At 40.2% G+C, this 14,366-nt stretch overlaps 1 protein-coding gene across 3 annotated transcripts; it reads left to right on the top strand.

Moving 5' to 3' along the window:
- The first annotated feature begins 739 nt into the window (after positions 1–739).
- LOC139933024 (uncharacterized) lies at positions 740–9,402 on the top strand. 3 transcript variants are annotated; one of them, XM_078286043.1, is made up of 8 exons: positions 740–1,058; positions 1,708–1,998; positions 3,908–4,180; positions 4,797–4,895; positions 5,264–5,323; positions 5,605–5,664; positions 5,758–5,889; positions 6,343–9,402. In XM_078286043.1, the coding sequence occupies exons 1-8, from the start codon at positions 1,010–1,012 to the stop codon at positions 7,470–7,472; spliced, it is 2,094 nt and encodes a 697-aa protein (XP_078142169.1). In that variant the 5' UTR covers positions 740–1,009; the 3' UTR covers positions 7,473–9,402. The 3 variants fall into 3 exon arrangements, with proteins under 3 accessions (XP_078142169.1, XP_078142168.1, XP_078142170.1); XM_078286042.1 differs by having other exon boundaries at positions 5,261–5,323; XM_078286044.1 differs by lacking the exon at positions 5,758–5,889 and having other exon boundaries at positions 5,261–5,323.
- Positions 9,403–14,366: the final 4,964 nt, after the last annotated feature.

The raw sequence follows: 14,366 nt of genomic DNA, 5'->3' as shown, positions 1-14,366 counted from the left end.
TCAGTGATAAAAGATACAGAAACTAAAAGATCAAACAATACCTATTTGAAAAAGTGTGTTGAGTAAAAATAAGTTTTATGCTTTTTTACGTAAATGTTCTCAAATTGCTTTGCCACCTGCATTGCATCCAATACAGACAGGACTAGACAGCCATACTGATTTAAGCTGGAAATATATTTCCCACCTAAATTCCCATGTCTTTTGTGATTCATTCTACACAAGATTCATTCTACACATCTGTGTAGAATGAATCACAAAAGACATTTTTGATTACCCAGGAAGCCTGCTACTTTCAGAAAATGGTGACAAACAATAAAACTTACAGTAGGCCTAAGCATACTGCAGAAAAAACAAAGGCAGTCCGAAATGTATTATAGGCTAAAGGGTACAGAAGCCATGAGGGGACGTAGTGGGGGGGAAAATAAACGTAGGGGTAGAAAAATATTTTGCAGTGGCTTAAAGAGTGTAAGCAGATGAAATGTGAAATTTATGCTAGTCTGCCTGGACTGGCAAACAATTTAAAGTGTGTTTTAAATTGCATCGTTCTTTACAAATTCCCCAAATGATTTTGTACATAGCATATTCGTCATATTTGTGCTGTGGGCAACAACCACGAATTTCCGAGCTTTTACTTTGAAGGAAAAATCGATGGACGGGAAATGAAATGCGTTAGCTGCCGTCTAGCTTGACAGCGGTATTCCATGAGTTCAGATGGGACTTGCTCCGTTGCTGCGGGACACTTTTCCAGCTGAAATCTGAAGCCAGCCACAACCACGCCCATTAATTCGTTTACCTGTGTATAGGTAGCTCGAAAGCGATTTGTTATTAGCTTGTCTGAACGTGCTCGATTAGAAAAAAAAAAAAATAGCACCCTTCAATGCTTAATCCATCAGGAAAGACGACAATTAACCTGTTTATTTGCCGAAGCAACTGCGACTGGATGAACAAGTGAAAGTAAATGTAAAACTCAACTGCACGGCTGCTGCTCCTGCTTCTCCTGGCCTCTGCCATGGCTCTCTGGTGTTTCTTGGGCTGTTTCATATTTACCTCTTACCTAGGTGAGTCTGTGGTTTGACCTGGTGTGATTGTGCTGATTTTGTGAGGCTTGACAGATTTGTTTTGTAATTTGCAGTGTTATTTAAACATGGATAGACAACACTGCACTGTCCCATAGCAGGGTGGCATCGGGCCTAACATACTGTCGGCCGAAGGTATTTCACAAAGTTCAGGGATAGGAAGAGTTAATAATTAATCCCAAATTTTCTTTGTATGAGTAAACGAGCTCATATCTTTCGGCCACCCCTAATAGAACATTCCTATAATATTCCATTGGGTAGTGTCTGGTACACAATCGTGAATTTATAGTGACCTTATCATACTTAATGGTATTTTTTTTTTTCCCATGGTGTCACTGTAATATATTTTATAGATTTGCTATGCTGAGCGTATAGTATCCTTCTAAAATTGATTATAGGAATACTACAAGTTGTTTTCTTAAGAGATGGACTAGAAAAGACTCCAAAGCATAATTTAATCCATTTCATTTTATTTACTCTAACCATGTGCGCAGATTCCAACAGCATTTTATTTAAAATGCCAAGTCCTTAATCTGTTATTACCAAACCCTTAAATGTATTGAACTCTTTAACACATTGTGCTGCATGTTTTTGGAGAGAATCTGTGCACCTTCCCTGTCTCTGTGTCCAGTTGCAGAGGAAGCTCCACAATACAGACGCAAGGGGATGGAGGCCATATTGATCCCAACCCTCCCTGGACAACCTGAACATATTCTGTGGAAACATGATGGTGACAAAGTGGTAGAGTTTGATGGCAGCGAGCAGCGGGCGTACAGCAAGTACAAGAACAGGGTCGTCCTGGACTGGTACAGTGCAGAGCTCATTATCAAAGACCTCACTCACCAGGACAGTGGGCGCTATGAATCGGAAGTAACCGTGAACAAAATTATTCATTATTCACGTCATATTGTGGAGGTCATAGGTGAGTTTTTGTGTCTGTCTTCTTGAACATAGATTAAATAGATGAATATAGATCAATAAATGAATGAATGGAAAAACAGATGAAGATTAAATAACATCGACCGCAAATTAGCAAAATTATTCAACATTGGGGTTTGTTTGGTATCCTATGACTGACATTCATGGTTTGACTGAGTGGTTACGATTACATATATTTTAAGCTGCTGAGCAGGTTTCAACCACACCAGGAGGACACACCCTTGTGCCCCTTACAATGAAAGATACACTCAACCACTCATAACACTTCCTGTCTTGTTTTCTATAGCGGAAAACCTCAGGGTCATGACAGGGCCTTTAGAGCTTATGTAGAAGAGCTTTTGTTCCCAGTCCCCTGCAGGGGCGGTTTTACCATTAGGTAAAGGTAGGCGACTGCCTTGGGCCCCAGCAGCCAGAGGGCCCCCAAAAAAGACAAGAATAGAACTAATGTAAACTTATTTTTAATCAATATAAAAGAAATGTACTTATTGAAAAACACCCCTCTTTTTGTTACAATAAATTATTTCAATCTTGAGTCATGGTCACCCACCCTAAACAGTCAGGCTATAGTGGGCTATTCCACTTCTAGTGCGATTAGTACTACTATTCTGTCACTATTTCGCTACTTTAGCTCATTTTCCTTGCATCAGTAGCTGAGAGAGAAGTAACACCCAAAACAAAAAAGGCAAGCTACACAAATGTTGCAGAAAAACAACAAAAAGTGCCCTTGCATGCATAGTTTTCTCAGCCCCAACTTGATGGTAATATGTAGAAAGGATGGATTAAAAAGGGAGATGGTTGGGATTCAGGGGGCCCCATGCTTGCCTTTGCCTAGGGCCCCCAAATCACTAAGTCCGCCCCTGGTCCCCTGTTTAGAAGGGTTATACTGGGCAGATCTTGGAAATCCCATCCAGGAAAATGGAGAATGTCCAGTTTAGATATCTGGTTTGCCATGTATTCAGTGTGCATCTTTGTGCACAACTTCTTGGTCAGGGCTCATTTGAAAACGAGATGTCCATCTTACTGTGATGAAACTGGCTAAACAAAAGTTAAACTGAACAAAAGTCAACCAAATGTGGAATCCACATCATCAAGAGCAATATTAACATTTTTCAATATTTAGGGTCTCAGTAAGGGTAAACGCTGCTACCAGAGTAAGAAATAAAAATACTTTTTTATATCCAACCACCATGGTACATGGTATGCAGGACATTATCTTGTCATGGCGGCATCTGTCTGGCTGTGTGTAAACACATTCTTGGGAACATAATAACTCAAGAATCCATTGAGATTCCTATCTTGAGCTGGGTGACCTGATTCAAGCCCAGGCCTCCTGTGTTAGTGTGACATTCAGGCAGGGTTACTCTGCCACACAGTGTGTACCGGGGTTGGGGCCATTCATGAATTTAATTGAGAATGCATGGTAAATTCCAATTGGAATTGGAATTGCACCCATGAAACAAAATTGTAATTGAATTGGAATGACAGGAAACAGAGTTGAATTCCGTTAAATTCCATTAAATTCCACTTCTAAGAGAGGTTGTCTTAACTTGCTAAACATTATAAATCAAACATTATGAATCAAATAAAAGACAGTTCAACAAATCAGATACATTCAATCATAATGTATGTATTACAATTACATGCTCTGCATCAAATACCACCTGAAAGGCACCTTTAACATTTTATGATATTCAGTACTGATAATATAAGTGTAATCTCAGATATGTGGTAAAACCTGTAGGTTTTCCCAAATTCCAATTCCAATTCTTCAGTTGAATTGGAATAGGAATTTGAAAAAAACCTACAGGAATGGTGATGAGTTCGTTCATGAATTGACCCCAGTCCTGGTGTGTACCATCATTAGTTCTGATTTGTCTGGCGTGTATTTGCAGATGAAGTGGCCGAGCCCTCCATATCCTGTGTGATTAACGACACCAGCGGCTCTGACGCGTCTGAAGTCCAGGCGAGGCTGCTGTGCTCCACAGAACCCAGAGGCCCTCCATCCTTGATGAAGTTTGACTGGTGGCTGCTTGAGGGGCCGCAGCCTGGCCCGGAGTTATCAATATCTCTGGGGGGAAAACATGATGATGCAGTGTACAGTTGTGGGGTGAGCAACCCTGTGAGTGGAAAAAATGCTACATTCACTGCAAACACTTGCTACCCAGGTAAAGTTTTACTAATGCATTTGCTGTATATTTTTTGCTTCTATTGTAGATTTGTCATTTAAAGCAAAAATTCACCCAGAAACAAATTGACACAGGCTATTCCTATAATCTTTCCATAAATATTTGTGAACATGAATAACTCTTCCAGGGAACCAAGTCTCTATTTTCAGGGTATCATCGAGAAACAACACATTTCACTGCTACACTGTAAAGTGGAAACTAACTATCTGGAATCATAGACTGTATCTTTCATCCTTTAAACCCAGTGGAGCTTTTCTTTCCAGTGGTAACATTAACAAAACACAAAATGAAACAACAAAATGAAATGTCTGCTTATATTCGCTTTTGATGTGTGCGCATTGTTGATCTCCTGTGCACACTCAGTGGGGCTCCAGGATGTGTCTCTCGATGATATTGTGCATAGAGCTTAGATAACTCTTGGTTGTAGCTTCGAGGCGGACTGCAAGAGAGTTCATGTTCAAAAATCTAGACTAAAATGTCTAATATCATTATGCTGTATGAATTTTGCTTTAGAGAAAATGTGGCTGCCTAATGCAGATCTACTCCTGCCAAAATTGCTGTGGTGCGACTTTATATGTTTTGTGTTTCTGTGCAGATAAAAGCTTAGTTACAGCACTGATTGTCTGCCTAGTCATCCTCTGTATACTTGTATCCATACTTGTGGGCATCTACTGCTACTGGAAACGCTATAAAGGTACAGTCAAAAAAGTTGTTTTTCAAAATAACACCTTTATAGGGAAATTGATCAGAAAATCTATTATTGGTGTACTGGAAAAATACTATGAATTGAGCAAAACTAGCCCATACATGTATATTCATTAATGTCCATGTATTCTCAAAGCTATTTTTTAACATTTTACAGAAGTTTTTTTAAAGGGCTCATGTGATCATAGGTGCATGGAGCTTGGTCTGTAAAGGGACAGTGTTCATGGTCATTTAGGCATGGAGACCCAAGGTTTTTCCAGGATACCAACCATTTGCAAAGAAAACTATGTATGCGCAGTAGAATTGAGCGTGACTTGCTGTAAGCATTGACCCTCGTCTGGCTCTTGGCTCCAGCAGGGACTGTGCAAAGAAAGAGAACTGATGTGGAAAACCAGTCAGCACATGGTCCAGCAGAAGGTGTGGCACAAAAATGTTCACTTTAAGATATAACATTCATTTAATTTTGCTATTGCTTGAATTGTTGGGCAGTCTCAGGATTCAGTGGTTTTTATGTGTTGAAGTGTTTATACCATATCCATTACTCCTGCTTACATTTTTATTTTAAGAGTATTTTGTGCATATCTGTGCTGAGTGATAAGAAAGCTGAGTAAATGTGAGATTATAAGCCTGATTTGAACCCGTTATATGTTGAACCATGGAGCAACCCTGTTTAATTCCTGTCTTTTTTCATTCTACAGAAAATGTAGGGTCACCGAATGGCCAGACTGCAGTGAAACAAGACGAAACCCCAATGCCAGGTTATGCATACTGATATTATTATTATAACTGATATGCAGTATAAAGGGTGCAGCAGTTTCATTTTACTGGTCATGACTGTTCATTCTTTACAGGGAATACAGCAAAGAAGATAAAAATATTCAGTGAAATGTCTGCTGGCTCACAGAGGGGAGCACCGGCTCCATTTCTACCAAATAATCGCTCTGCAAAGAAAAAGCTGTTTCCGCCAGCAGACACACAGACAGGTCAGTTTTGTTTCTCTCTCTTACAGTAGATAACTTGATCACACCAATGAAACACATTGATATTAGACAATAAGACTGAATCAAATGTATTTTTTTTCATATTTAATAACTGTATTGCTGGTATTGTATAAAGGTTAAAAAGGAACCGCAACCACCAAATTTCTTAGTTTTGGACATTTCAGACTGTATTTGTAAACTGTGTGTTCAAAGCAGGAGGAGGGGCTATATAGTTATTGATTATTTCAATGCTGTCAGAAGCTCACTTCGTTAGCTATTTATTAGCATTACACATTGATCTTTACTGGACTTTTTCAATCAAGTCTGCGATGGACTAAGTCAGATTCGGAATGATTTCAAACTAAACCTGACTGAATGATTTCTCCTCTTTCAGCACTCTTAAGCAGACTGGTAGGTGAGTCTTTTATCATTTACACATATCATTCTATGTTTCAGGGTCAGAGCACAAGTCAGATGAGGACCAGGAAAAACAGCCTCTTCTTGACAACGGTGCCACCCTTCCCAGCACTCAGCCACTGGCCCTTCTGGCCCGACATGGTCAGCATACGGAGCCTGAGGACAACGCCAGCGAACACGAAGAAGAAGATGCAGACTCGGACCAGGCAGGAGTAGCACCTACAGAGGAAAAGCTCCCACAAACTGACTCATCAAGCTTTGAGAAGAGAAATGAAACGGCCTCAGTTGGTGAAGCAGAGGAATCTAGTGAGGAGAAAGAGTCAGATCTGCAGTCGTCCTCCACTCCTGAACAGCCTGGTTTGAAAGCGACACCACCTGAGCCAGATTCAAACTTGTCACACGAGGAAGCAAACGCTCAGCCAGACGCTACAGAATCTAACCAGCAAGAAATGGACAGACCAGTTTCTGAACATGAAAATGAATCAGACACAGAAAGTGACTTGGAGGGAGTAAGTGAGGCGTCAAATGTGCCTCTACGCTCCCCCCAGCAGCCTCAGAGCCCCACACAGACGATACCAGACAACACCAACAACACCAGTACCTTTCAAGAGCAGGCAGATCCAGACTTGGAAGAACCCTCTTTGGATAGCCGTGCAGACCCAAACATGACAAATCCTGAACAAAAGAGCGAGACCAAGAGTGACTCAGATGAGTCTGGGGGGCATTCACAGACTGACCTCTACACCGCAGAGCCAGTTGAAGGTGCGAGCCAGCATGAACTACAGCCTGCTGATGAGAAACACGAGGCCCAGTCTGGCCCAAATGAAGAGGAACCAGGTGAAGAGAGGCTGAGTGAGGATGAAAAAGAGCTAGTGAAACCTAGTGAAAGTGAAGTTGCTGCAGAGGAAAAATATGAGGAAGAAGCACATAGCGAAAGTGAAGCTGCGAACGTGACGGAGCAGGAGACAAAAATGGAGACGGATCTAGATGACAAAGATATACAGTTAGAGAGTGATAACAGTGGGGAGGATCTAAAAGACAATCCAAAGAAAGACCAGGATTTAAACAAGGAGGTGCCACTTTCTGAAGATCAGGATGGAGAGATGGACAGTAGTGAAAATGAGGATGCAAAGACAAATGGAGAAAAGAAAGACAGAAGCAGAGAATGAGCTAAATGAATTACAGGGAAAATTGGAGCGGTTGAGGTTTACAGTCGATTAAAACCAGTAAGCTGTGCTGGAAACATTCTGTTTCTGTTTTGTTTAGAGTCCTGGAACAATCTATCATAATACATGGAGGGTTAGAGGCTGCCTCTGTCTCCTTAAAACCAGACATAGAAATATGCTAACTTGATAATTGGAGAAAACAAAATCTAAGCAGGATTTAAAACACAGCGGAGATTGCCAACATATACACAGCGAAACAGCCAACCTTCCTCAGAAAGATGGCAGGCAGTTAAAATGACACTACAGCCTCATTGCAATTAACTTTGTGGGAAGTCCAGGCTGCCAAAATACCAGAAGCTAAAACTCAGAGGAAATCAGAAGAGTTTTGCTTTTGTTTACTTAGACAAATTCATTGCTTGTGTAATGCACTTGACTAATGTGCAAAAACATTTTGCATGTGCTTGAGATTTTCAGCCTGAAGTATCTGTGTAATCGAGCAATTTGTGTAAATCAGTGTGGATGGATCAGTGCAAATGCAATAAGATGACACAAGTTAAACAACTGCACTAGGTCTGTTTTTTTTTAAAAATTTTAATTGTTTGTCTATTTTAATAAAGTACAGAAAATATCTTTATCAACTTATGCCGTTTTGTAAGTTTGTAGGACTACATAAATGAGTTTGTAGGACTACATAAATGAGTTTGTAGGACTACATAAATGACTGCGAAATATCTGTGATCAAAGAATTTGATAGTGAATGAATGGTTTGATATATTTTGCACAATCATTCTACAGGAGGGTGATTTTATTTTTTATTTACACTCAAGCCTACAATATTCAAGTATACCTAAGGATATGAATATAGCATATAGTGTTTTTAAATCTGGGATCAAATATCCTTTATTGTCATATATGTGTTCTTCCACGTCTTAAAAAAAAAAAAAAGTTTTTTTATATTTCAGAAGAATTGTTCCGCTGATGTGATTGCATTACATATGGTTGATAAAAAAAAAAAACAGCACTTCATAACAATAACAAATATGGCTGTGATAATATTTGGCATGTCTGAGGGCTCCATTTGTGTGTGTTATTTGTGATTAACATTCATGACCTTACAGATGCATTTTCTCTGTACTCTTTGCTGATGATAAATACTTGATGTTACACAAAGATTTCAATGCACTGATCAGCAAAGCTAATGCTAGTATGGATTGTATGCTAGTATGCTTTTTAAGTGGTTTCTTCTTATTTCCCCTTAATGTTTCTTTCTTTCTGTTAATGTTAAAAAGCCCAATGTCATTGTATTTAAAGGGCAAAAAGAAATATTGTGTAAATAGCACCAGGATAGTATATTGAAGGTTTCAATATGTGCCATTAGATTCCTTAGAATACTGAGAAATTAAGCTAGAAAGCTCAATTTGAATTTATTTACAGGAAAAACTATGTCAGAAGAAAAATTATATTGTCTGTCTATTCCAGCAAAGAAATACCGTGAAAAATAAATTAATGAATTGATTGTGTGTTTGACTTTAAGACTGTTAATCAAAAACCTTAAGGAATGAACTTATGGGCTGCCCACACTGAGAAACTAGGTGATAGTTTAATAAGGAACTGTAAGAGCCTGTTTGTGTCAGTAGGGGGCAGTGTTTATCAGCGTACCTCTAGGCATGGACTGGCTCTAAAGACATGGGCTGTTCTGTTTTTTGTTTTGTTTTGTTTAATTAATTAATAATTTTTTTGAGCTGAAAACAGATGTGAGAGAATCATTCTTTTAAAGTCATTAACACTGACATGGTTGAAGGACATCTCAGCTTTAAAGGCTTGTTTAACAAATACACAGTTGAAAGACAGTGAAATGAGTCTTTACAGGAATGTGGTGCCGATCCTGCAAATGTTGAGTGCACAAAAGTCTAAAGTGTTAATTGATGTGTCTGTGTAGGGCTGGTTTCTTTTTTCAGTTTTGGTCCTGGGTAAAGTGTTGGTGAAGACTTCTTTATATGTAGTCTACTAGGCAAGCGTGGGTCTGATCAGTGCTGCGAGTGGGTACCAAGGGTGTGTGTGTGTGGAGGGGGTGTTCTGGGACACCAAAATTAGCTGTTGAGCCTCCTGGATGTGTTTTTGCCTAATTCAATGAAACATATGTGAGTGGAGCTGCCCATGATGACCCGCTCCTCCTGGTTTATTGGCACAAAGAACGGTCGCATCACACCCTGCGTATTAAAAACTGAGGATGTGCAGAATTCAATTTAGATCCAGATAATTACTGATGAATTCAGCGAGGAACAACACAGCTGTCACATAAAAAAAAAAGGCGCCCAAACTAACAAAGGTGCCCGCTGATGATGAAAAGGCAGGGAGCAGGTTCACCGCTGGCCGGATGACAAGCTGGTGTAGATTTCTGAGGGGACTAGTTAGGCCATGTGAAAAAGTCATGCATGATTAGTTTAACCCCTGAGTCACAGAGAAGCCTGTGATCTGCTACCAGCTGACCTGTGGGTTCAGAGCGCAAGTGGGGAATGAACACTATCATATTTCTGTGGTCGCAACGAATACCAAGGGGATATTGGAGTATTGAATTATTTGAGGGGATCGGGGTACTACCTCCTCAGATGAGGGTCACAACGCGGTTCCACTGAGACATTGTTGATGTGTCGATGGCAGCGGGGGAGCTCACATCCCGGCTCTGATGCTCTCTGCTTTTGCTTTTCCATGCCTCCCTGCTTTGTTTTTTTTTTTACATCTGTGCTACAGCAAAAAGGGGGGTATTGACTTTTTCCAGGATTTTCAAAAACCTGATAATGGCATGGCAGCCCATACTGTACAATAGGCCAGAACTTGCTATTAATGTAAGAATGGTTGTTTCCTTTTCCACATCATATGGTTATGTCTCACTGGAGTGTAATGTTCCCTCAGACAGAGGCCCAATTACAGTTTTCTACTCAGATTGTTTAGGTCCATTTTGGCCTCGCTGCAATCGGAGAGAAAGAGAGAGAGAGAAAGAGAGAGAGGAGAAAGACAGAGGGGGAGAGAGAGAGAAGAGAAGAATGGGCCACCCTCCAGAACAGTCTTTTATACCAGGTTGATTAGCATGCTGGGTTGTTTAAATTGCCTCCTGGAGGGCTGACGTGGAATCGAACAATATCCTCTGGCTTTAGAGACTGGCCCCATAGCTTCTCATTTATTTTTATGCGGAGTTTGGATAGAGCCTTGGCACTGCTCCACTGAGGAGGTTCAGCCTAGGGAGGCCAGATCTGGGTTGGTCAGGATAAATCAATTAATATCAGCTCAATAAAAGTGTTGCTTGAATGGCTCTTTCTGTGCCATAGTTTACTGTGACAGTGCAACCTGGGTGCCCACGGTAATTGTGTGGATAAATCGTTAAGTGTGGTCGAGACGACATAATGGAATAATAAACGAGTCTCCTTTCCTATTACTGTCGGGGACCTCTATTAAGACCTGATTTGTCTCTGGACCCACTTTTTATGAGAATACCAGGAGTGACTGAGAGCATTGTTTGCCATTGTTGTTATCACACTGTATTCACTAAGGTTGCCCTCCAGGGTATTGGGGTTTATGACTGTATTTGGATCCAACCCAGCACTATATGCTCCATTTTGCATTTGGTCATCATGTAACATTTAAGTGAGCCTGAGGCAGAGACATGTATCCGGGGAAATAACAAAGATGATGCTCTTTGTAGTTATTATTATACCACTTCTTCATTTTAAATGCTATAAATGGGACAGATACAGTAGGTTTATGTTAGAATAAAGAAGGTTGTTCGACTGTTAATTCAGTCAGTTCTTCATTGAAAACAGTGTCCTCTCTGAACCAAATGACCTCAGTAGTCAGAACCGGTTCAAGTAACCATGTCTCAACACCTTATGTTCATGATGGAGGTGTCGCTGCGTTGGGGAAAATCAGATCAATTAATTGTTGAAACATTTATGTGGCCATTATGTTGTCATTACTCCACTAATAAGGAACTTAATTTGAGGATGTTATCTACTGTTTGGTTCTGTTTGAACAACACAGTGTCTATCAAACAAGACACTGTTGTCATTTTCATATTTGGTGACCACAATGTAAACACCGGTAATCAGACCTCCAGGCAGAACAAAGGTGCGCATGGTGGCAGCCGGTTTGCGTGAGTCTCGTGGCAGATCCAGCACAGCTTAAACCTAATTACAGTCTCAAAACATCCCTTTGTGGTCTGGCTGGACTTTGAAGCTTGGTTACTCCTTTGTGCTGGTACACTTTCTCTGTCACACAACCTCTTGGGGTGGGGAAAAAAAAAAATTTACTTCTCATAGTGGGTTTTACGGTAGACGTTTCAGAGCTAAAATATTTCCATGTGACCAGAGAAAATCTTGGAGCATTTGCATGTTTTCGTGATGGTTTCTCACAGGCATTTTCTTGGGAAAGGCTTTTCATCTTTGTGTCTAACTTTGTAATTAGTCAGTGGGCCAGTGGGGACAGGACCTGTCCTCATTTGTCCATTTTATCCAAACAGAATGGACAGACAGATTAGCACGACAGAGCCAAACACTTCTTGATATGAAGGAGGCAGAACTTGTTTTGTCGTAGGTGTTTTGTTTGGCAGTTTTAAAGCATAAGAAAACAAAACTAAGCGCATGTTTGATTTAAGCATCATACATAGTTGTTTTTCTGCTTTTAGTTTATTCTTTGGGGAAATCTTAGAGTCATTTAAAATAAATAAGAGCCGTCAGAGCATGGACATCTCCTTGACAGAGAAACAATAGATGGATACCAGATACATATCTTTCATTTACACATTCCCATGCAATCAGTACCACTCATCATCTGGTTTCACACTCTTTTGTTTAAAACAACCAGCACCATATGATGGTATTTGTCATAGATAGCTCTGTACAAGTTGTTGAATACTCTTGACTGTGCATAGAGATGAGTTAGGCTAAGATGTCACAAAAGCTTATGTTTTCAATTTGCTCACATTTTTAAACTACTCTGTAACCATTTGTAATTAACTTTGGAATGGAAAAAATATGCATTGACCTTTTCAGCAATTGAAAATGTATCCTTTCAGCACCCTGTACAGACAATCTTAGAGAAACATCAGAGGAAATCTCTCTGCTTTTGTTTTCTGTTGTCATGCGCATGTGTTTCTGTAAATACATTTCTCAATAGCTCAGTTGCTTGGTTCAGAGCTTTGTCAGTCCTTTATTTGAACAAGCTGCCTGTCAATGTGCCATGCTCAAGTATCTGCGCTCGTGCACTTGCAGAACCTGACACAATTCTCCTGTGGCAAAATGGAAAACACTCACAGCATTCTGCCTCTTTCATATTGCCTGATGGGAAGATTAAAGCCAATCCAAACAAAGTTCACTCTCTTCAACTTTGAGTTGGTCGATGGTGAGACCACCGAGGGGAACAGCTCACTCAACTATGTCATCAGATCACATTATCACTGATCTCTGTCTCCCGCTCTCCTTCACTTGTCTGTCTTTGCCTTTCTGACTCCCTCCATCCTGCACTGTACTTCTCTCTCAGTAAGACTTCTCATTGCTCACAGTTCATGACTAAGATAAGAAGACTTGATGACTTTACAAATACCAGAATAATATATTTGGCCCCTGAGCTGCACTGTTTTTTTATCACAAATAGCACAACAATAACTGTCTTTGTCCAGGACTGTGAATAACAACACATCACCTTTGCTTGACTCTAATACTTAACAGCCCCTTGCTGATAATAGCAGGAAAAAATGTGTTGGCACCAACTCTCTAGGTAATTGTAGCCAATGTGGTGTATTTATGGCTGCTGTGTCTTCACACCAAAAAGATGGCATGGCTCGCTGCCACAGTCACTACGGCCCCCTGTAGAGTCTTCACCGACAGCAAGGGACATTGTTCACAGCAATTACTAAATAAACATTTCCAGAGTCCACGCACGCGGCTGCCAGGTTTCAAAATTAAAAAACTCTTTGGGAGCATAACTTCAGGTTCAGAATGAGAGGGACACTGTACAAAGCAGGAGTAACTTCTAAAAGTGGGGAAAATGTTGATAAATACAGAGTAATAAAAATCAGGAAAAGACTTAATTTGTTTGAATGCTATATGTAGAGAAAGTAGAAACTAACAGTCATAAATGATTATGAGATTTATGTCAGTTTTGACATAGAGGTCACCCACATTTAAACTGTTTCTTGGCTAATTGGTTAATCTGAGTCCTCACTAACTAAATAGAATTCTCATTGAACAATTATGATCCGACCCAAAAGACTCAAATTCCAATTTGAATAGCAAATGTGCTGAGGGCATTTAATCAGTATGATTTATTTTCAATCAAAGGCCCCTGTCCAAATGAGAATAAATTGAGTCACAATGATATATCAGTCATTAGTGAACGAATCATTGAAATTATCTGGTAATGATAGATGAATAATTAAGTACACCATGCATATGTTTCTTCTAGTGAGACAGATTGGAGATTTTTAGGGTCGTTATGGACATTTAGGATAATTATGAAACCCCCAAAACAAGATGAACAACAAACTGTCTGTCTGTTGTGGTTGAGGATGTGGAGTCTGGATATCTCCAAATGCTCTCCATATGTCTGGCAACTCCACTGACCCCTCTGCTGAAACATGCCAGGGTGGATGTGCTCCATGCTCGGCCAACGGTGCTGCGGTGTTGTTGTTTTACTCAACATGAGTATCACAACAGTAAAAATACCAGTGGAGCCTGACATGGAGAAATAGACCCACTACTGTGTGTCTGTGTGTACATGTCTATATTTGGAGTAGGAAGTTTGCCACTGATGTTAATGCCATGCCAGCATTCACAGTCACAGATTTTGTATATACCTTATGTGAGCAACATTTTATGTACTGTCTAACTGCGCATAGCTGTATGG

This window comes from Centroberyx gerrardi, chromosome 10 (assembly GCF_048128805.1).
Source record: "Centroberyx gerrardi isolate f3 chromosome 10, fCenGer3.hap1.cur.20231027, whole genome shotgun sequence".
In the NCBI taxonomy this organism is placed as follows: Eukaryota; Metazoa; Chordata; class Actinopteri; order Beryciformes; family Berycidae; genus Centroberyx; species Centroberyx gerrardi.
The sequence above is the reverse complement of the archived record's forward strand: the minus strand, read 5'-3'. Positions and strand labels throughout refer to the sequence as shown.

What these genes read in the sequence shown, in the direction of transcription:
- LOC139933024 (XM_078286042.1), top strand. Translation starts at nt 1,010, where the DNA reads ATGGCTCTCTGGTGTTTCTTGGGCTGTTTCATATTTACCTCTTACCTA. An exon ending in CATATTTACCTCTTACCTAG is followed by an intron (nt 1,059 to 1,707) that starts GTGAGTCTGTGG and finishes CTCTGTGTCCAG; the next exon opens with TTGCAGAGGAAGCTCCACAA. An exon ending in CTACTGGAAACGCTATAAAG is followed by an intron (nt 4,896 to 5,260) that starts GTACAGTCAAAA and finishes TCTTGGCTCCAG; the next exon opens with CAGGGACTGTGCAAAGAAAG.